This window comes from Elephantulus edwardii, unplaced genomic scaffold, assembly GCF_000299155.1.
Source record: "Elephantulus edwardii isolate Elephantulus edwardi_28Jun2011 unplaced genomic scaffold, EleEdw1.0 scaffold00153, whole genome shotgun sequence".
Classification (NCBI taxonomy): domain Eukaryota; kingdom Metazoa; phylum Chordata; class Mammalia; order Macroscelidea; family Macroscelididae; genus Elephantulus; species Elephantulus edwardii.
The window spans coordinates 2909120-2932335 of NW_006399903.1; the positions used below are offsets into that span (position 1 = coordinate 2909120).

Consider the following 23216-nt stretch of genomic DNA (forward strand, 5'->3'; position numbering starts at 1 on the left):
ATTGCAGCACAGCTTCTTAACCACTGGGCCACTAGTGCCCCCTACAGGACGGAGGAGAACTGCCCTATTGGGTCTCCCGGGCGGCGAGTCTTTCCAGCTACATCATTTTCCTGTGGAATGTTTGGTGAGTCTGAAGCACTCGCTGGCTTTCGGGTTAGCACTCCAGTGGTTAACGTGCAGTGGTGCCAAAGGAGAAGAAAACTCTTGCTTGATGCTCCCAGCTCCTGAGGTTCAGTCCCTCAGTCCTGGAGAGCTGGCAGCACTGTAACCCCCTTCTCAGTGAGCTCATAGATTCCAGAGGAAGGGCCTCCGGGCACAGATGTGTCCCAGTCAGTCCATGTGCCATGGTCCCTGTGACAGGACACAAAGAACACAGCACCTCCCCACCCTCCCTCAGCTGAGGGCCCCAGGGAGGGACTGCACGTCTGTGGCCTCTCCCTCTTTGTTTCACTAGTCTGTTTTTCTGAGAAACTCTTGCTTTTTATATGGTACATCAAATCACAGTTTTCTCATCAGATCACCAAGTGAGCATAAAGCCTTAGATACTTTAGTTACCCAAATGTGAAACAAAAGTCCCAAGCTGAAATACAGTGCCTCTTTTCTTTCTAAGGAAAGGCATATTTTTAAAAAACAGCAACATCTGGTTAGAAGTGTAGCAAGTGTGTTTAAGAAAACTGCGGAGCACCCAAAAATGTGTTTAGTTGGGTCTTCTCCGTTTGATGCACGAAGCCGACCCCGCGGATGAGGCTGGTGGATTTGACCCGTCGCTCTTCTTCCTGGGGAGACGCCCGGCCAGCTGCAGAGCTGACTACCAGGAGTGAGTCCTTCAGATCCCAGCCCCTCGGTGAAAAAGATGGGTCCACTGCCGTGCAGTCGACGCCGACTCAGCAGTGACCCCGGAAGATGATCAGCAACCCCGTGTGGGTGCTGGGGCTGTAAATTTAACAAGAGCAGACTGCTTCTTTTTTGTCACACAGACCAGCTGGTGGGCTCAAACCACCAACCTCATGCTAAACAACCTGTTTGTTATCATTTGACCCGTCGGTTAACACTTAATCCCTGCACCACCATAGCTCCTTCCATTAAAGACAAGAAGAGATGTGTTCCATGTCATGATCTCTCAGGATGTCCAGCCGCCAGGATGCTTTGGGTTCAGTCGTCCTTGGTGTCCAGTCCCGCGGGTTAAGAAGAGTACTTGCCCCGGTCGCCTCATCCCTGGTCTGACTTCTTTTTCCGTCTGCCCCTCGATACTCCACTTTCACATTCACACGTGGCCCCAGGAACTCAAGGCCAGCCTGACCTGGCTCCTGCAGCCTGGACACTCCCGGCCCTCCTAGCTGTCTTCTGGACCACCTGGTTTATTCATAGGGAATATTTGCTTTTTTTTTTAATGTGTGTGTACCATCAAATCGGATCTGACTCGTACAGGAGGCCGTTGTTCCTCCATTTTCAGCAGAGCATCTAGTGGACTTGAACCATGCACCTCTGGGATTGCAGTGCAGCTTCTTGCCACTAGGCCACCAGAGCTTGCCGTATTTGCTTTTTTTTAGTTGTATCTTTAAAACAGAAGCTGCTTTACACCCAACTTCTCATGGTAATATGTCTGTCAAGTATACTCATGAAAGGCCCCCAGGGATTGTTTTCACCTCTGAAAGAGTAGAGACATTCACATGTTGCCCGATACCACACTCACTGTTTCTCATCTGGATAGAAGGCCAGCCATGGTGAGCTGAAGGGCTCTGCTTACACAGAGGTTAAACACTCAGCTTTTAACCTAAAGATCAATGGTTCCCATCATCCCCCAGCCACACTAATGCAGAAGAAGAGCCTCGGCGTCTGCGCCCGTAAATATGCCCAGGAAACCCTCAGGTCCTTGCTCTTTCCACTGACCCCGGTCACTGTGGCTGGGACTTGGACTCCACTGCAGTGGGTCCTGGTAAAGTGCTGGTTTGGGACATGGTTTTCCTCGTTGATTTGTTTGTCGTGTGAGAGCCTCGTCACCACAGCAGCCCTCTCTCTGGTTCCAGCCAGACGACCGCGGTCAGCCCTTCCCTGTGAAATTGGCCTTGCATAAACCCACTGTGGTCTGAGCAGGGGGGTTGCCCGTCAGCTCGGGCCTGCAGGCAGGGGCCCAGTGAGAAACCTGGGTGGGTGGAAAGTGGTGGGGCCTCGCCATTTGTCTAGGATCGTTCTGGCCACCAACGGTGGCCTTTCTTTCGTTAACAGTTTCCACTAATGGATCTGTACACCCCCGTCCTCTTCTACCAAGTCCTCCCTTTTTTTGGCTGGCTGTGTTTGAAACCCACGAAACCACAGGCCCTTTTGTGAGGTTTCTGAGTGACTGAGGGAGCGGGCCGTGGGCTGTGGCTGCTCCCAGCAGCTGATTCATGCTGTTCTTGAGAGGGAAATGACTGAAAAGCCCACACTCCCCGTTTCCTTGAGCATTGCTGTCAGAAAATTGGCCAGGCACCCACGTACAACCAGTCAGGAACACGTTGGACTTTGAGCCCCCAGAGTGGAGACTTTTGCAATGCGGACCAACACCATCTGCCTTGCACGAGGGGATAGCCCTCTCCTCCATAGGACGTGCTGGAACGTCTCCGGAGCGCAGTGATTCAAACCAGGTGCGGCTGTTGTCTATCTAGGACTCCACGATCTGGTCACCTGACACCATCATCTCACAGCGCATGGGGCCAGGGCCTCTGGAGATACCCAAGTCCCCTGTACAGAAAGCCCCACAAAGTTACAGACATTAACCAGGTTCAGACAACAGGCTAACACAGTTAGTGCAGAAATGAAAACCTGAAGACTGTAAAGTCCACCTCTGCATGGCCAGTGCTGAATGCTCGCTCACCGGAGGAGAGGGTATTTCCTCTTGGATGGGGCAAGGCAACCTGCCGTCCCCAGTCTTTGTAGACTGCAGTGTCACAGCTTGGATGCTGGTGTTTCCTGAGGTCGTGTTAGATGGGCTGGTGTGGTCCTCAAAGCGCATCACCCCGTGGTGTCTGGCCCTGACGGCCGTCTGCCTGGAGTGCTTGTGAGTTGCCGAAGTGAAGCATCTTTCCCGTTTGTGTGACTTTTCACCAGCGTCAGTGTGAGCCTCAGAAACCATGGAGATATTCAGAAACTGAATGCAGAAGAGAAAGGAGCCCGTGATCAAGTCCTTAAAACGTGCAACCCTCCACAATCCTGAAGGTGCGCAGTTTGAATCCACCAGATGCTTCGCTGGAGAAGGAAGAGAAATCTCCTCCTGTGCCGGTCGGATCTGATTCAGTGGTATACAGCAAGGGGAAGAGGAATAAAATAAAATGAAATTTTTAAAAAAAAACCCACACCAAAAAATGTGCAACCGTGAGCAAGATCACTGGAATGGAAAGTCACTCTTCAGAGTAATGGAATTGGGTCATTTACTGTTAGGTATTAGAAGTTGAGCTCCAACTCATAGTTGGATTCATAGTTGGACCCTGATTGCAGCAGAAAGGTACCCTGCCCAGCACTGTCCCACTGCATGGTCTGTGTTGTGCTTAACCCTAGTATTGAAGCCACCGTCATTGGAAAGAGGGTCTTTCCCTCTTTGATTGACCCTCTCCTTTCCCAAGCATATGTTGTTCCAGGGACTGGCCCCTCCTGATAACATTTGTAAAGTGTGTGAGACGAAGTCTGCATCTCAGGAATACTCTGGCCACACTTCTCACATCTTCCAAGCCAGATGAATCTGCCCGTGTGGCAGGCCCATGGGATGTTGGGTACCCTTCACCAACACCCCCATTTGGAGGTATCAGTTCTTCCTCAGTCTTCCTTGTTTATTATCCAGCTTTCACTTGCATATGAAGCAATTGAAAATGCCATGACTTAGGTCAGGTGGGCGTGGGACAAGACGAGTAGCAATGTCCCTGCAAGCAGAAAGCCTCAGGCATTCTTCATGATGTGTGTAATGTGTGATGATTGTCTGAACCTTAGTTAGACTTAGCTTGATTCTTCAAAAGCAACAGTGTGTTGCACTGATGTCCTCCAACATGCTACCCTGAATACGTTCTCTTTGACCCTAAGGAAGACGGCCTTTGCCCAGGTCCTGGAGAAATAAACATTGGAATCATTGAGGTCTCTTGGTCTGGATCTTCTGGGCCACCCTGGAGGATTTGTGCTGGTGAATGAGGCCAGAAAAGGCTCACCTGGGACGTGATAGCACCTCAGTTGCAGAAGCAGTTTGAACCTGCCATGAAGAACTAACAAGGAGAGCAGCCTGGAACGCTGTTGCTCAGAGAGCTTCCTGGTTGGTGGGAACCATGGTCCAGAGAGAAAGATAATTACTGGCTTCCCCGGGCTCAGTTAAATGCTGTCTGTAGTGAAGAGGTCCGCATTTTCATCATACCAGTGATTCCCCGTCTGTGCAGCATCGCCTCATGGTTAACCCCACTGCACCTGCCTGCAGTGTCAAGGCCTGTTTATGAATTTATGGTCCCTGACAGGTACAGAGGACCCAGTAAACAAAGGAACCCCTGGCCTACTTACCCATCTCTGGTGAACAGAGTAAAGAATGTGGTGAAATTGTCCACCACAGATTAGAAGCCCAGGCTCCCCTTGCGTGTTGGGTTCTCCGAGCCTGGGGCACGTGTTTGCTGTAGAGAGGGCAGGGCCTCCCTGGGGCGGGAAAGCTTTGTGTTGGGAACTCCCAGGCTTGGCTGTGTGACTCTTTAGATCCCTTTGGGCCATTGTGATGTCATATGTACACCCTCTATGAATTCTGTAAACCATCCCAGTGAACTCTTGGATTTAGGGGTGTCCGAGCCAGCTCCCCATTCTGAAGGGATGGTCGGAAACCATCCCAGATCGGTGGCAGGCAGGTTAGGAGGGGAGGTATAGTGTGATTGGTGGCTCAGCATTGAGAAGGGAAGCCCTTGAACTTGAGAGCTCTGGTCCAGTTCTGGGTGGCCATTCTCAAAGGGAGTGGGTGCCCCTGGGGGGGAGGGGGGATGGAGAAGGCAGAAGGTTGGGGCTGGGTCAGCCTCCGTGTGGGGGGAATTACATTCATGCTGATCTTCAGCAGACCGTTAGCAAACCTGCTTTTATTTTTCTTTTATATTTTGTGAGACAGCCCTTGGGCTTGTTTTTAATTGTTTTTGGTCAAACATTCCTCTAGGTCGTATAGTCCTGGTGTGTCCACTTGCCATACAGAGGTAACTTGCGGTTGCCGTGAGGCTGAACACTGTGACTCTGATGTGTCAAATGAGTTAATGGTTGGTTACCCAATGCGGACAGAGTGTGGGGTGGAGCTCCCTGATTAAAACCAGCTTGGAAGCAAGAGTGGCATCCACTTCCATAAAAGCTTGCCTCCGGAAACCCTATGAACCTGGAGAAAGGATGAAAGTCACGCAACTGTCGAGGACTTTTGTTCATAGGGTCACTATGAGTCGCCTATGACTCCACAGCACTTAACAACAACAGCATTTTGTGAGAAGTCATTTATAGTATCTGAATGCTCACATTGAGGCAGCAATGCATAGGATTCCCCTCCTGGGCTCAAAACCCGACTTTTTAATCCCTGTTAAAGAGATTGAAACGGTCAGCAACTTCATATTACTTGGATCCTCAATTAACACCTTAGTACAAGCAGTCAGAAAATAAGGCACACTGCACCAGGGAAATCTGCATTTAGGGACCTCTCCATATTATTGAGGAGTGATGATGTCAGTTTGAGGACTAAGGTGCATCTGATTCAGGCTGTGGTCTTTCTGATCACTAGCTATGCATCTGAAGAGCTGGACAATGGATAGGGGTGACGGGAAAAGAATTGATGCCTTTGAGCTGTAGTGTTGAAGAAGAGCACTGGACATCCCATGGATGGTCAAAAGAACAAATAGATATGTCTTAAAGAGGGCGCACCCGAAATGATCTTTGGAGGCAAGAATGATGAGGCTTCACCTCACATACTTTGGCATGTTGCTAGGAGGTGCTATTCCTTAGAGAAGGACATGATGTTTGGAAGGGTGGAGGGTCAGTCAACAAAGGAGAGGAAGACCCTCAACCAGGTTGATTGACACAGTGACTGCTGCAATGGGCTCTTGTGTGTTAGGAAGCGTGAGGATGGCACAGGATAGAACAGGGTTCAAATCTTTTGTTCATAGTGTTGCTATGAGTCATACTCAACTTGACAGCACCTAACAACTATAACAACAACAAAGGTGTGTAAGATGTCCTAGTGGCCTTATAGGTAACTTATTGGTATGAGAACCAAAAGGTCAGCAGTTTGAATCCACCAGCCATTCTGGGGAGAGATGAGCCATGCCCCCTTCTGTAAAGATTTACAGCCTCAGAACTCAGATGAAGGGTCACAGTGAGTCGGAATCCACTGGACCAGGTAGATTTTAAGGTTGTGTCAAGAAGACAAAGATTCTCACCACTGGACCAATTGGCAGCATCGGGATGGATGGTGAAGAGATTGAGATTCTGCACAGATTTAGTTTGCTTGGCTCCACAGTCAACACTCTTGGCATTGCGATGGGAAAGTCTGCTGTTAGGGACCTCTCCGGGGTTCTGAAGAGCAGTGAAGTCTCTCTGGAGACTAAGGTGCGTCTAATAACAGGCTATGGTCTTTGCAGTCACTTGTTATGCATCAGAGAGTTGGACAGTGACTAAGGAGGATAGAAGGAGAATTAATGCCTTTGAGCTGTGGTGCTGGAGAAGAGTATTGAATGTACCATGGACTGCCAAGAAAACAAACAGATTCATCCTAGAGAGGGTTAAACCAGGCTGCTCCTTGGAGGCAAGGATTCTGAGGGTTTGTCTGACATACTTTGGACATGTTGTAAGAAGGGACGGGTCCTTGGAGAGGGACATCATGCTTGGGAGGGTGGAGGGACAGCGCAGGAGGGGAAGGCCCTCTATGAAGTGGATTGATTCAGTGACTGGAGTATTCAGGATGGGTGTGTCAGAGGTAATGAGATTGGCACAGGATAGAGCATGGTTTAGGGCTGTTGTACACAGGGTCGCTATGAGTCGCAAGCAACCTGACAGCACATAACAACCACATAAGAAGAGTGGGCTCAAGCCCTCAGAGATTGCGAGGATTCCCGTGACTTGGACAAGCTCATAGCACCTGACAAAAGCAGAGAGATTCTTATGAGTAAAATCACTCGATTAGGAGACTTTTCTCCACGCTTGATTTTTGTTTTATAAATAAGAACCTTCGTGCCATTCTAAAGCAGATTATCCAGGAACTGGATTTTGTTAGGCCGTTCTCTGAGGTCTTTGAAAAAGAATTTTAACTTAATACACAGTTCTTTGTTGAATCAGGTTTGATTTTTCTCTTTTTTTATTTCTTGAGCTCCATCAAGTACACAGATGGTTCCAATAGTTTTTGATTCCTCTAAGGGGCTAAAGAAAAGATCTGTGCCAGAAACAAAGTCTAGCTTAATTCCCATCCCGAGCAGCCCCTTTCGCCCCTTCCCACCCTCCCCCCCACCCCGCCCACAGAATGTACTGGGGCTTGGAACCTTCTGGAAAATGAATGGGCTGTCAAGAAGGAAGCGGGCAGGGGGCTGGGAAACCCTCTTCCCAGGACGAGGAGGGGGCCGCTGGGGGAAGGCCAGCCCTCTGTCAGCAGCGTCCTGATTGGCGTCCTTGGGGGACTCCACTGCGGGTGACACGTTGTGCCCATGCCTGGGCAGGCGGTGACAGTGGCTGGCGGTCAAGGGAAAGCCCGAGGCTGGGAGAGAATCCGCAGGAAATGGAGTCCTTAGGGGGGCGAGAAACTAGCCTGGACACCAGGGCTTGTTTCCTGCTTCCAGTCATGGGGATTAACCATTTCAGTGATGTGTGTGGGTTTTGAGGAGCAGTCATTCCTGGTGAGGCTTGTGTTACACGTTGTGCAGCCACTCTGTGGGAGAAAGGTGTTTTCTCCTGAAACTCCTCGCTGTGAGGCCAGAATGGTCCTCCTGGCTGGCAGGAGGAGGTCCTTGGGTTTCCGAGGCCGGAAGTCCTCCAGCACGAGATTGCTCATCTTTCTCTCTCAGAGCTGCTGGAGGATTCAAACCACCAGAGAGAGAGGCAGCTGTTGGGTTAGAAACTCCACTCCCTGTGGGCTGTGTCACAGTTAATTGTAAAATCAGGAGGGAGACCAAGAGTTCGTGGAAAGCGTGCTTTGTGCCCTGGCGAGAGCTTTTCTGTCCCTGGTTGTGCTTCATTGAGGAGGAGTTGTGTTTTGTTTGTTCCTGCCATGGCTGTTTAATGGACATGTGTTTCTTATTCGCAATGTCTAAACTGTTTCTCGAGTGCAGGCATTAGGAGGGCGGGAACAAGCTGCACGGAGTATGCAGAGGGCTGGCAGCGAGCCACTGTGGGGGCAGGCTGCCTAGGGTGGGGTGGCCTGGGACCCCCAGTTCTCTGAGGGTGCTGTGTAGGGGCCAGTGCCTTGAGGGGCTTCCTGGCCTGAGCTGGGGAGAGTATTTGAGGTCCCCAGTTCTTTGAGAGCACTGTGGAGGGGAGCTGTGCCTCTAGGAGCTTCCCAGCCTGAGTTGGGGGAGATAGATGGGGCCCCTAGTTCTCTGAGGGCACTGTACCTCTAAGGGCGTCCTGGCCTGAGCTAGAGGGAGTAGATGGAGTCCCTGGTTCTTGGAGGGTACTGTGCAGGGGGTGCTGTGCCTCGATGAGCTTCTGAGTCCGAGCTGAGTGGAATAGATTGGGCCCCTAGTTCTCTGAGGGCAGTATGCCTCTAGGGACTTCCCAGCCTAAGTTGGGGGGAGTGGACGGGGCCCCGAGTTCTCTGAGGGCACTGTGCCTTTAGGGACTCCACAGCCCGAGTTGGGAGTAGTAGATGGGGCCCCGAGTTCTCTGAGGGCACTGTGCAGGGGTGCTGAGCCTAAGTTGGGGGGAGTAGATGGGGTTCCTAGTTCTCTGAGGGCACTATGCCTCTAGGGCCTTCCTGTCTTGAGCTGGAGGGAGTAGATGGGACCCCTAGTTCTCTGAGGGCACTGTGCAGGGGTGCTGGGCCTAAGTTGGGGGGAGTAGTTCTCTGAGGGCACTGTGCCTCTAGGGACTCCCCAGCCTAATTTAGGAGGAGTAGATGGGGCCCCTAGTTCTCTTGAGGGCACTGTGCCTCTAGGGACTCCCCAGCCAAAGTTAGGAGGAGTAGATGGGCCCCTAGTTCTCTGAGGGCACTGTGCAGGGGGCTGGACCTCTAGGGACTTCCCAGCCTGAACTGGGGGAGTTGAGAGGGGAGGTGGGAGTTGGCAGACCCAGACCTGCAGACAGATAAACAAGTAACGTGAAGTGACACCTGCCCCTGTCAGAGGTGGAAAACGTGCAAGAATCAGAGACACAGGCCGTGTGCTGAATCACCGCTCACTCTGGACTTCTCTGGTTTTTTTTGTGTGTGTTTTTTTTTTACTTCTCTGTTAACACCACTCAGCTCTTAAACGCCAAGTCACAGCTGAAATTTGGGGAGGAAAATGTATCTATCTCACTTTACTACCCTATTAAACAATAATTCCGCAAATACTCTAAAAGTAGAATTCTTACTCGTGTTCTTTAAGTTTAAGCATATGATGTTTTTTAGAAGGAGGTGACATATCTCTTGGGCAGGGAAGGATCTGGAAACTCCTGTGGAAAGTGCTTTGTTGACACACTTTGCAGTGACTATGGCACTTTAGACTGGGGGGTGGTCTGAGCTGTCCGCATGTGGCACAACAGTGTGCACGGCCTCAGGGGCCACATGAGGACAGCGTAGTGCACGTGTCCTCGGGGCCACGTGAGGAAGGACAGCGTTGTGCACGGGTCCTCGGGGCCACGTGAGGAAGGACAGTGTAGTGCACATGTCCTCAGGGGCCACGTGAGGAAGGACAGTGTAGTGCACGTGTCCTCAGGGCCACGTGAGGAAGGACAGCGTTGTGCATGTCCTCAGGGGCCTCACAGCTCTGCACCCACCTGCCACGGTCACCTTGTTGACGTGTGCTTTCTCCCCCAGCTCTCTGGCGGCTGCGAGCTCACGGTGGTCATCCACGACTTCACGGCCTGCAACAGCAACGAGCTCACCATCCGCCGCGGCCAGACGGTGGAGGTCCTGGAGCGGCCACACGACAAGCCCGACTGGTGCCTGGTGCGGACTACGGACCGGTCACCCGCGGCCGAGGGCCTGGTCCCCTGCGGCTCTCTGTGCATCGCCCACTCGCGAAGCAGCATGGAGATGGAGGGCATCTTCAACCACAAAGGTAGGACCTCTGGCCACTTCGCTCGTGGTCACCGTGTTGCTAAGTGTTCTTAACCGTTGGGGAGCTGATGTGGAAATGGACGTCACTGGTGACTCAGAAATGGCAGACGGTCACCTTGTTACCCATGTGATATGACAGACACCCTGCTGTGAGGTCACCTCCCACCCACATGACCCTCAGTCAGGTTCATAAAGTTCTTAGTCATTACAGGAGGAGAATTCCCGTCTCTCTCCAAAGATCTGCTGGTGTATTTGAACCACTGACCTTCTCAGTCACATTAACACACCAGGCTCCTTGTGATAAGGTAGGGTGACAGGAGGTAGGAGAAGGGGAAGGATCCCGTGTCCCTGTAGAGAAGCTGCCATCTGCTTCCAGTGATGTGGGAAGCAGGGAGGGAACAGAGATGGAACCCCATTCAGCATCTTCCTGATCAGACTGTTACTTCGCCGGTTCTTGACTCTGTTCAGAGTGTAGCCCTCATATTGGCCCTCCACGGGCCCTGAGAACTGACCACTCTGTGATCTAAAACTGTTGAGTCTAAAGATGCAAACAACACAGGCTTAATCTACAGAGTGGAATCCTGGGACGCAGACACCAAAACCTCCCTGCATTGAATGGGTCCCAGAACAGTCAGAGAGACACCATAGGCTCCCTGCCCTGAGTGAAGTCCCAGGTCATAGATACACCACAGGTCCCCTGGAGAGAGAAAGATCCCAGGTCCCAGATACACTGCAGGTCCCCTGGACAGAGTAAGGTCCCAGGTCACAGATACACCACAGGTCCCCTGGACAGAGTAAGGTCCCAGGTCACAGATACACCACAGGTCCCCTGGACAGAAAAAGGTCCTAAGTCCCAGATAGACCACAGGTCCCCTGGACAGAGTAAGGCCCCAGGTCACAGATATACCACAGGCCCCCTACACAGAGTAAGGTCACAGATACACCACAGGCCCCCTACACAGAGTAAGGTCCCAGATACACCACAGGCCCCCTGGACAGAGTAAGGTCCCAGGTCACAGATACACCACAGGCCCACTGGACAGAGTAAGGTCCCAGATATACCACAGGCCCCCTGGACAGAGTAAGGTCCCAGGTCACAGATACACCACAGGCTCCCTGGACAGAGTAAGGTCCCAAGTCATAGATACACCACAGGCCCCCTGGACAGAGTAAGGTCCCAGATACACCACAGGCCCACTGGACAGAGTAAGGTCCCAGATATACCACAGGCCCCCTGCACAGAGTAAGGTCCCAGGTCACAGATACACCACAGGCCCCCTGGACAGAGTAAGGTCCCAGATACACCACAGGCCCCCTACACAGAGTAAGGTCCCAGGTCATAGATACACCACAGGCCCCCTGGACAAAGTAAGGTCCCAAGTCATAGATACACCACAGGCCCCCTGGACAGAGTAAGGTCCCAGATACACCACAGACCCCCTACACAGAGTAAGGTCCCAGGTCACAGATACACCACAGGCCCCTTGGACAGAGTAAGGTCCCAGATACACCACAGGCCCCCTACACAGAGTAAGGTCCCAGGTCATAGATACACCACAGGCCCCCTGGGCAGAGTAAGGTCCCAGGTCCCAGATACAGCACAGGCCTCCTGGATAGAGGGGGGTGCCAGGACATAGAGAGACACCACAGGCCCCCTGCACAGAGTGGGATACTAGAACAGTCATATACACCACAGACTCCCTGCATGGTACAAGGTCCCAGGTCATAGATATACCACAGACCCCCTGCACAGAGTGAGATCCCGGGTCACAGATATATATGCCATAAGCCCCCTGCACAGGGTGGGTTCTCGGTGCACAGTCAGAGAGACACCACAGCCTCACTGCACAGAGCAGGGTCCCAGAACAGTCAGAGACATACCACAGGTCCACTGCATGGAGTGGAGCCTCAGAATAGAGAGGTACACTACAGACTCCGCAAGGGACAGGGTGCCAGGTCATAGATACACACCACAGACTTCCTGCACAGAACAGGTCCCAGAACAGACAGAGAGAGACACCACAGGCCTCCTGCACGGAGCCAGGACCCAGGACATGAATATACACCACAGACTGCCTGCGTGGGGCCCGACCCAGGAATAGTCAGAGAAAGCCACCATAGGCCTCCCCTAGAAAGCAGGGTCCCAGGTCACAAACACAGCACAGGTCCTCTGCATGGAGCGGGGTCCTGGGGTGGGATCAGGCTATCTCACCACCAGCCTCTCTGGCTGTGACGAGAGGTGGCTTTTGAGAGAAGGGCTTGTAAACTCCATAGAATGAAAAGGCTTCTGAACAGAACCACGTTGGACATTCCTCGGCCGTCCTGCAGACAGAGGTTGCTGTCACAAGACAGCTTTGCATGTGTGTGTTTAGACAGATCAGTAGTGGTTTCCTGAGGACAGTATGTGAGGTTTCTGTGTGTCCAGCACCCCTCCCTCACTAGGCACGTGGCAGCTGGGCACTGGGAGAGGCACTGACCTGAGCTGAGCTGAGCTGTCTTGCAATAAAGCCAAATGCCCTGATGCCACAGTCGTTCCAACTCGTAGCAGCCCTGCAGGCTGGGTAGAACTACTCAAATCTCCAGGGCTACAGTCTTGACCAGAGCCAGTGACCACTTGTCACCCTCAGAGCAGATGATGGGTTCTTACTGCCAGCCTGTCAGTTGGTAGCTAAATGCTTAACCAGGGCTCCACCAAGGCTCATGCAGTTGTCATACACAGAGTCTTAAGACTTAACACAAAGGCAAATCCTTTATATGTGTTATATTTTTAAAGTACTTGTATTTTAACACCACTCTAAAAACTCCATTGCCATCAATTCAGTTTCAATTCATACTCCATTATTTTGTAGAAAATACAGACCCATTCCATAAAACTCCTCAAAGTCTCAGTTAGATTAAATGAAGGATGGGACCGGTGTTGCCGCGTAGAAATAAACCATGGACTGCATATGTAATTTAAACTTCTGTTAGCCATGACAAAGTTAAAAGAATAGGTGGAAATGTTTTCATTTTACCTCTTTACACTGCAATTTTGAGGACGTGTGCTGCGTTCCTGTAGTGACTTAGGTGCTTTGAGCCATACAGTTTCACAGTCCTCATTTTTCTGCACCTCGGGCAACTAGCCGATTCTCCCCAGACTTGACGGTGTGTGCAGCCTCTTCCCGTTCCTGAGAGAACAAGGCTGTGTTCTGCTATGTTCAGTTTCCTTTCTGCTAGTTAAGGGGTTTCTAATTTACTGGTAGAAGCAAGGAGCCTTGGTGGTGTAGTGTGTAAAGTATCCAGCTGACAACTGAAGGGTCAGTAGTGCAAATGGACCAGTGTCTCTGAGGGAGACTTAAGGACCGTCTCCCTCCCTATTAGAATGTGCAACCTCAGAAACCATGGGGGGAGGGGGGGGTCACTGAGTTGGAAGAGACTCAAGGTTGTGGGTTTGGTTTAGTAGAAACCAGGAGGGTGAGACTTTGTTCAGATACTTTGGACATGTAATTAGGAGGGCACCAGTTTCTGGACTCAGTGAAGAGGAGATTGTCTATAAGATAGAGGGGACACTGGTGGCCTTACGGTAAGAAGCTGCACTGCAATCCCAAAGGCAGGCAGTTCAAATCTACCAGCTGCTCCGCGAGGGAAGGATGTGTGTAATTCAGTGTCTCTGAAAGCCCACTGGAGGAGGGTCAGCTGTGGGTCGGTTCTGACTCGACGGCACACACAGTGTTGAGATAGAGTGACACAGGGGCTGCAGTACTGGGCTTCCGGACAGCAGGGATCGTGAGGCTGGTGCAGGATGGGGCGAGTTTTCGCTCTCTAGTGCACGGGGTCACTGTGGGTTGGACCTGCCCCGATGGGCTAACAGCAGCAACCCTGTTCCCACTGTGTCCCCAGTTTCTCGGCTCTGCCGCCTTCCGTCGTCGGTTGAGGTTGAGACATGCCGGGGGCTGTCCTGGCTGAGAAGGGTTAGTCATTCCACGGGGCTAAATGAAGCTACACAGGATACAGCTCCTGATGAGCTCACTTCATTAATTATAGGCTCAGCCGGGTTCCGGATCCCGTAGGCCCTAAATGTGAACTCACTGTCACCTCAGCAAGAAACAGGGAGAATCAGGCTGTTATTTCTGCAGGGACACAAAAGAGAAAGGCAGGGAACTTTGAGATTTTGGCCCCAAGCCGAGGTATCGCTTCCATCTGTGGCGAAGCTGTCTGTATATTTAGAGCCGCCTTGGACGTCCCCGCAATGTGGCACTTGAGTTCAGAATAGCATCTGTGCTGTGCTGCCTTCCACCCCATTGTCAGGCCCCCTTCAAGGTTGCATAACGTGTTCAGGCCCTTGTGCCTGAGTTGAAAAGCAAGTACAAGTCATTCTCAAGTTCATGCCTTATAGAGAGGCGTCCTGGTGGACTTGAATATGCCTCCAATAACACTTGTTCTCAGAGCTTTGTTCTATGTGTACTTTTCCCGGGGCACGGTCTTTTTTCCCAGTGTTCACAGTGACAGAGGAGGGGACTGTGTGCTGCTCTTCACACCGACTGGGTGCTGACAACTTCTCTTAGAGGTTTGCTCTTTGTTTTCTTGAGCCCATGTCTCAGTGGTGTCCTGTGACTTTGACTTGAAAGGTCAGTTCCCACTCTTCCCCTTCCCATAAGAAGCCATATTGAAATGGTTCCAAACTCACTGGACCCAGGAAACCACACAAAATCATGCTAGTCAAGAGGCTCATATCTCTGTGTGCATTTCAAGAATAGTCATGAAACCTCTCAGGCCATCAGGGCATATCTAGATTGTTAACACAGATATCATCTTTCAAAAGCCACGTGTAGCATTTTGATGTTACAATGATGGAGTTGGTAGATGTGCCCAGGCGATACAGTGGGGTTTGAACAGAAGGTCAGTGGCGAAAGAGGCTGTATTTTTGCTGCATGTGCTTAAAAATGCAGAGACTTGTGCACTAACTTAAGGGGTTAGGTGTAGACTCTCTGGTCATTGAGCCCATTGAGACAAACAAAGCTCCCCGGGATGCATCCCTGCACGGACAGAGCTCATCTTGCCATATTGAGATGACCTTTCCTGAAGAAGAAACCTAAAGTCATTCCTTGCCACAGTTTCTCCACAGCAATGCCACAGTCTCTCCACCACCATCCTCAGGGTCTGGCTGTCACCAGCTTCTTGCTCCCGTCTCCCTCAAGTCTTGCTCGTCTAAAATCTTGGTGCCACAAGTCTTGCTACTCAGTGTGGGAAGCACTCTCGCTCTTATCCTAATCCCACAGCTGTTGATAATTTGCAAGACCATGTGTCTACAGTTAAGGTAGCTGGAAACCACAGGGGTCTTGATATAATAGCTTAAAAAAGCCAACAGCAAGGAACAAGTTGTTTCTCTGCCAGAAGAGCTTTCGCAGAAGAAAAAGGTATGTCTGGAGAAACAAAAGCTTAGGAACAAGAGTAAATTCAGCATAAAATAAAATACAAATGTTTTAATTTTTTTTTTTAAGTCATTCCCTAGCCCTCATGAACTTTCTCATGCTCTACTCTGTCTTTACCAAGAAGGTTCTTGAGGATTGAGAGTTGTTTGGAACTGCCAGCCAACCAGTGTTGAGGTTAAAACCTTTCCCTTCACTCTCCTCTTCCATCTTTCTTCCCTCTATGATACAAGGAAACTGAAGCCTTCATATCTGTCCCCTTGTGTGTGAGATGTGGGTAGTAGCAGGGCAGTAGACTGCAGAAGGGGAGGTCTGCATGTTCTCCTTTTATAGTCTGCCCGAAAGCCCCTTCTGTGCAAGTCCAGCTGGCCCAGGCGCTCTGTCTAAGGGACCAGTGCCAACACCAGTTCATCCAGACAGCAGGCAGTGAAGATCTCGCCGTGGATTTCCCAGGGATTCCAGTGACAGGAGGAAGCCGGAGGTCCTGACCTGCTCAACTCCACCGCTCTTTCTGGATCCTTCTCTTGCCCTTGGTAGAGAAAAGACTGTATATCCTTGTCAGTGTCGTGTGGGTGCTGAACAGCCAGTTCCTGTTAGTCACCCAGCATGTCATCCTGCACACCTTTTCACTATGAGCACCTCACGAGAATCCAAGGATACAGGGCTCCTCTGTTCCCCAGACTTGCTCTCTGCTCGTCTTGGAGTTTTATTAGATCTGCTTGGCAGTTTTAGGGAAGCAAGTTCTTTTTCCCCCACACACTTGAAAATTCATGGACACTGAGAAACTCTGATTGCCTACCTGTCTCCAGTCATTCTCTGCAGAGAAGCCCTAAGTGTCTTTGAATCTTTCTGTGGAACTTTCCAGATGGAGAGAGCAGCACCTTCGCTGGTCCCTCATCCAGGGACTCCAGCATTTCATCGGTGCATGGCTACCACTGAGTGGGCTCGGACGAGTGAGAGAGCCTCGTGTACGTCAGAGTAGAAGAGAGAACTTCACGGGACCCACAGGCAGCGTGTTAGGATTCTTGTTTCTTCTGTCATCCTCATCTAGTGGCAGAAGGAAGAGATTGAACTTGGTGAAATTGAACGAAAAATTTGATGACACTGTTATTTATTTTCCGGAAGGTGGGGGGTAACTGTAGCTGGGTCCCATCAGAACACACTCTGGGGAAGCTGAGGAACGGGTCCCGCGTTAGACAGTCTCTGTGGATCAGTCACTTGGTCTGTGGCATTTCATTGGTTTTGTTGCAGCTTTGTTTTGCCAGCCACTGCTTTCTCATCGCGTCTCATAGCTGGTTAAACAGACAGCAGGCACATTACAGCAGAACCGGGGTTCACCAGCCCCGGTGTCCTCCCTGCCTTGTTTGTGTCTGTGATTTATGCTGTCTCGCGGTGTTAGCTTAGAATGTAGGTCGGGGCTGCAGCCTCACCGTGCAGGGTCTGGGGTCGGGACTTCGACCTCACCCTCACTGTGGGATTGAGGACCTCAGGCCTCGTCGTGTGTCTGGGGTCAAGGCACAGCTGTGTGGTGTTTGAGTCGAGGCTCAAAGGTCTGAGCCTTGTCGTGTGGTGTGTAGGGTCAGAACCTCGCCCCCACCCCACCCTGTCCCCCCATGTAATCTCTGGTTTCGGGACCCAAGCCTCATCCTCACTGTGTGGTGTCTGGGGTCAGAGACTTGGCCTCACTGTATAGTGTGTAGGGTCAGAGCCTCGGCCACCCCATGTGTTATCTGGGGTCAGGGCCTGGGCCTCAGCCTCACTCTGTGGTGTCCAGGGACAGAGCCTTGGCCCCTCATGTGTTATCTGGGCTTGGAGCCCAGGCCTCACCCTCACTGTGTAGTGTCTGGGGTCAGGGCCTTGGCCTCCCATGTGTTTGTTATCTGGGGTCGAGCCTGGGTCTCAGCCTCACTGTGTGGTGTCTGGGGTCAGGGACCTTGGCTTCACTGTATAGTGTCAGAACCTCAGCCACCCCATGTATTACCTGGAGTTGAAGTCTGAGCCTCTCCAGGTGATATCTTTGCTGTCCTGAGTCAGCCCTCCTGCCTGGGCTGGAACCGCTGAGCTCTGACGGCTCCCTGATATAGAACCTTTGACTTATGATGGAGATGGGTATCTGTTGTTATCTCATAAATCCCAGTAGTGAGTGTCCTCTGTATTTACTTACTCCTGGTCTCTGAAAATAGAAACAAAAACTTTGTTACTGTTTCCGGTAAGGCCTACCCAGCCATCCCTCCTTTTTCTTATGTTGCCCACGTTATTATGAGATGTTCTTTTTGTTGTTAGGTGGCATGGAGGCCCTATAGACAACAGCTCTGAGCCTTGTCCTCCCCTGTGCCAGCCTTGTCATTTCTGATGTACTCGAGTCCCTTGCTGTACTGTGTCAATCATCTGGTTGAGGGGCTTCCTCACTTTCTTTTGCTCTCCACCTTTCCAAGCTAGTATCTCTCTCCAAGGACTAGCCTCTCCTCGGAACATGCCCAGAGTATGTGAGATGTGTCACTGTCCTTGTCTGCAAGGAGCACTCTGGCTGCATTTTGTCCAGGACACATCTCTGCTCTTTTTAGCAGTCCATAGTATGTTCTGTACTCTCCTCCAACACCACAGCTCAAAAGCATCAATTCTTCATTGTCCAGCTCTCAGAGGCATAAGAAGTAATTGAAAAGACCATGACCTAAATCAGGTGCACCTTGGTCTTCAAATTGACATCGTTGCTTGTCAGTAATTTGGAGCGGTCCCTGACTGTAGACTTTCCCCGTCTGATCTCCCGACTGCCAGTACTAAAGCTATTAATTGTGGATCCAAGTCAGATTAAATCTCTGACAATTTTTCAGTCTTTTCTCCCTTTATCATGCTGTTGCCTGTTGGTCCAGTGGTGAGAGCTTTTGTTTTCTTGATGTTAAGATGCGATCTATATTGAAGGCCGTCATCTTCAGTATTCTGCAGCAAGCACCTCTAGCCTTCGTCATTTTGAACGAGTAAGGTTGTTGTTGTTGCATAACATAGGTTGTTGATGAGTCTTCCTCTAATCCTGATGCCACATTTCTTCTTCATAGAGCCCAGCTTTTTGAGTGTTTTGCTCAGCATACAGATTAAAGCAGTAAAATACAGACACATCTGTTCCACTGTCATTACATCATCAAGTGGGTCCCCAAATATGGTGACCTTAGTGTTGAAACAAACATCTGCCCCGTCAGATTGGTTTCTGATTACACTGCTATAATCTATTATTTCCATCACCTTATCTTTCATAAGTAAGATAGGCCAGGCCTTTCTCTCTCATACCTTTTATTCTGAATCTCTGCTTCGACCTTTTCAGTTCAGGCATACCTCTTTTGACTGACTCTGTTTTCACAGATTGAAGATCTATGCTAATTCTGCCTCAAGCCTGTTGGTGCCAGTTTTCCAGCAGTGTGTGCTCACTTGATGTCACTGAATCACATTGGGGTCATTCTCTCCATATTTCAAAGTTTGTTACAATGCTGTTGCATACTTAGTAGACGCCAACATACTATAAACATGACTCTCGTATGCTCCAGGAAACCAGGACATGTGTGTGACACAGGTTATGTGACATCTGCTTTACGGCTGCTGTGTGGAATGGGGCCCACATCGCCTCTGAGGTGTGCACGTTGTCGGGGTGACATTTGTGGTTGGCAGGTCTGGAGGGGGTTTGCTTCTCATGTCGGGAGGGCCTGAGCCCTGGCTCCATCTCTGCAGTGATGGTGACTTTGTCGTCTGTTGGCCCCGAGATATAACAGTGGAGACGTGACCACTGAGGTCTTTGCCAGCTTTGACTTCTTCAGCTGAGGTTTCTTTTGAGGGCTTTCTGAACAAAGACCACTTCTTAGCATCCTCGCCTGCGCTGGCCCATCAGTGAGCTGACAGCAGGGCTTTGTGCTGCCACTGTTGGATGCTTCCAGCATCCCCTTCAGAAGTTACCTTTAATGTTGAAAGGTTATGTGTAACTAGTAAGTTTTCTTTCTCCTTTGCTTTTTCTCTGCTGGGTGCTATATAGCTCAGTAAGTCCAGTTTAACTACAAAGCATTAAAAGCCTGATTTATTTGTCTTGAACTATTTGTGAGAAAAGCGAAGGAACAAAATCATGGAAAATAAAATAAACCTCATACCTACTGGTAAACTGAGCCCCTACCCCCAGGGCCTTTACTTAACACACTGCATTTACCCAAAAACAAGTACCAAAAGTAACCCCCATGTTTCTGAGTACAGGGCTCACAGAACGCAAGCTTCCCAGGCTGAGAACCAACTCTCTCTTGGGTTTTCAGAGGCTGTAAATTAAACAGGACAGATTTCCTATCTTTCTTTGGCAGAGCTGGTGGTGGACTTGAACGGTTTCCCTTTGGGTTGGCATCACAACTCCCTATTGCACCAGGCCACCAAAGCTTAAACAGTACAGGACATTAAAAAGCTTGTTGTTAGTGCTGTCAAATAGATGTAAAGTCTTAGTGACCCTGCGTACAACAGCAAAACTTCCTGACCCGTACCTGTGCCCGCAGGCTCTGCTGTGCTTTAAGCCCTCTGCTTCAGTCATTGGGCTTCCTGTCTTCTGCTGACCACCTTCTTTTCCATGCATGATGCTCTTCTCCAGAGACTGGGCCCTCCTGACAACATGCCCGAAGTATGTCAGATGACGTCTCAGTATCTTTGCATCTAAGGGGCACTCTGGCTGCACTTTCTCCAAGACACCTCTGTTTGCCCTTTGACATTTCATGATCAGTTCACCAGCATCACCATTCAAAGGCAGCTTTTCTTCTGTGGTCTTCCATATTCATTGTCCAACTTTCATATGCCCATGAAGCAATTGAAAATCCCCAGAGCTTGAGTTGGGTGCACCTTGGTCTTCAGAGTGATGTTATTGTTGTTATGTGCCGTCGAGTCGTTTGCGACTCATAGCGACCCTATGTACAACAGCCCTAAACTCTGCTCTATCCTGTGCCAGTTGCATTGCCTCTGACACACCCATTCCGATTACCCCAGTCACTGAGTCAATCCACCTCATAGAGGGTCTTCCCCTCCTGCGCTGTCCCTCTACTCTACCCAACATGATGTCCCTCTCTAAAGACCTGTCTCTCCTTACAACATGTCCAAAGTATGTCAGACGAAGCCCCAGAATCCTTGCCTCCAAGGAGCAGCCTGGTTTAATCCTCTCCAAGATGAATCTGTTTGTTTTCTTGGCAGTCCATGGTACGTTCAATACTCTTCTCCAGCACCACAGCTCAAAATGTCAATTCTCCTTCTATCCTCCCTAGTCATTGTCCAACTCTCTGATGTATAACAAGTGATTGCAAAAACCATGGCCTGTATCAGGTGCACCTTAGTCTCCAGAGAGATAGCTTTGCTCATTGAGCACTTTAAAGAGGCGCAGTTTATCGCTCAGTTTCTTGGCTACTGCTCCCATGGTTGTTGAAAAGCTCAGTGCTGGTAAAAATGTTTAGTGGACTAGACTGTGACCCCAGTATCCTTAGATGGCCAGTAACAGCAGTGGCCACTCTTTCTAGAAACAGCTTGCTGCCTCTACCTGCCCACACGGTCCTAAAAGAAATACAGTGGGGCTGATCTTTATGTGTTTGGGGGAAGTGATTTTTTGTTGGTTTGGGTCTTTTTTAATTAGCATGGAAGGGAACAGCATTCATTTCCTTTGAGAAGCTGCTGATGTCAGTCCCTGTGGGAAGAAAGGCTGATTTGCTCAGAGTTGCACCAGGAACAGAAGACAAAGGCTGTGTGTCCCTCTGGGAGCTCTGTGCCCCTGGCCCCGCGGTCAGCCCCGGGCCTGTGATTACGGAGCTCTGATTGTGCAGCATGTAATTATGGGCCACTCGAGTGGGCCACAGCCCCGGTGGGTGCTTCGTTCCTGAACTATTCTCATGTTCCAACTTCACATTAAAGTGTTTATTAAAACAGGAAAAGCCCGTGAGCAGGTATTTACAATATCCATAGGAGATGATCACAAAATTATATAGACGGCAGAGTCATAAACACGGAATGAGAAGGCCGCCTTCCCACGCTCGCCCCAAACGACCATGACGCAGTGTAGGGGGAAGGAAATCCAGTTGGCTGAGATCGGGAGAAGACGAAGGGCCCTGTGCAGGGCACGTGGGCCAGCTACATGTACACATCTTCTTCCTTCTTTCTGGTGTCTCTGGGGACAAGAGACTTTGCTATTCATTCAAGAAACTAATGTCCAACTCCCTCCCCACCCCTCCGATGTATTCACTCTGTGAATCTTTGGAAAACTGTGGAAAGATCACAGAGAGGCGATGTATTTGGTGTGAGATTGTAAAAAAAAGTGCAATGTGCCATCTTGCCATTGTTTTAACAATAAGCAAATGCTAAAATGGAAAGAAATCTATGAGCACAACGTACACTGTTTCCTGCTGCTGCGTCTCTGTCTCCACCGTGTCTCCCTCTCAGGATTCCTGGGGAAATTGCACACACACCCATCCCCCAGCTGCAGCAGGCAGTCCAGGGTGGGTTTGACGCTTACTTTGCTCCTCCTCCTTCTGTTAGAGGGGCATGAGGTGAGATTTTGTAGTTATCTCGTGTCCTGACAGTTTTCCACTAAACAGGTAGAATGTTTCTACCTTTGACAGAGATTCTGGTAGGTGTATCAGAGATGCAAGCACACGGAAAAACTCCTCTGACGATTGTGGCTACTTCTGGAGTCCTTGGACCAGCGGGTCAGGGTTTACTCTGGAAGGTACGGAAGGTTCAGCTTTCATCTATTAGCTGAGACCACCCAGAGGCACTTCCAAAACCAGGCCTGGCTGTCTGGCTGCCTTGCCTACCACTTGGAGCAGTTCCACTCTGAACTCATCCGGGGACACAATGAGACAGGTTCCACTTGACCACAGTTAACACCAGCCACCATTAGGAAACTTGGTGGAAGCCACAGTCACCCAGGAAAAAAAACATAAGAGGCTTCTGCCCACAATGTTGGGACCCCATAGGAAGACCTCTAAAGAGGGGCAGAAAAACCAAACTCCCTACCATTATTTTTAGGTTATTTTGCGTGGTTAAAAAATAGAAGAACCGTAGTGTTTTGACACGTCCTTCTCAGCTGGGACCCTGGGTTGTTTCCTGGCCCATGCTGCTAGCACCAGTTTCGCAGTGGATGACTCTGCACATATATGTCCCTGTCCTTAGGTGCAGTTGAGATGGTCCCACGTAACAGTGACCCCACACACAGTAGCATGATACCCACCCGGCCCATACAGTCATTGCGGTCGCCATGTCTGTCCACCTCCCTGAGGGTCTCCCTCTCCTTTGTTAACCCTCCACTTTTCCCCAGCGTTATGTCCATTGACAAGGACTAGCCCTCCCACCAACCCCCCGACAACATGTCCATAGTGTGTGAGGCAGTTTCCCATCCTTGCATCTAAGGAGCGCCCCGGTTGCCTTTTCTCCAGGATAGACTTGTTTGTTCTTCCGGCAGTCCATGCGTGGTACATGTAATCAATACTTTTCACCAACTCTACCATTCAAAGGTTATGGATTCTTTGGTCTTCCTTACTCGTTTGTCCGTCTTTCACATGTTGTTGTTGTTGTTGTTATGTGCCATCGAGTCGCCTGCGACTCATAGCGACCCT

The 23216-nt window shown here is 50.3% G+C and overlaps 1 protein-coding gene across 1 annotated transcript in view; it reads left to right on the forward strand.

Moving 5' to 3' along the window:
- Positions 1-23216, forward strand: part of TRIO (trio Rho guanine nucleotide exchange factor) — a 404313-nt gene that overhangs the window by 293034 nt on the left and 88063 nt on the right. The window contains exon 35 of the mRNA XM_006895017.1: positions 9962-10205. Coding sequence (XP_006895079.1) covers positions 9962-10205 — 244 coding nt within the window. The remainder of the gene's footprint in view (positions 1-9961; positions 10206-23216) is intronic.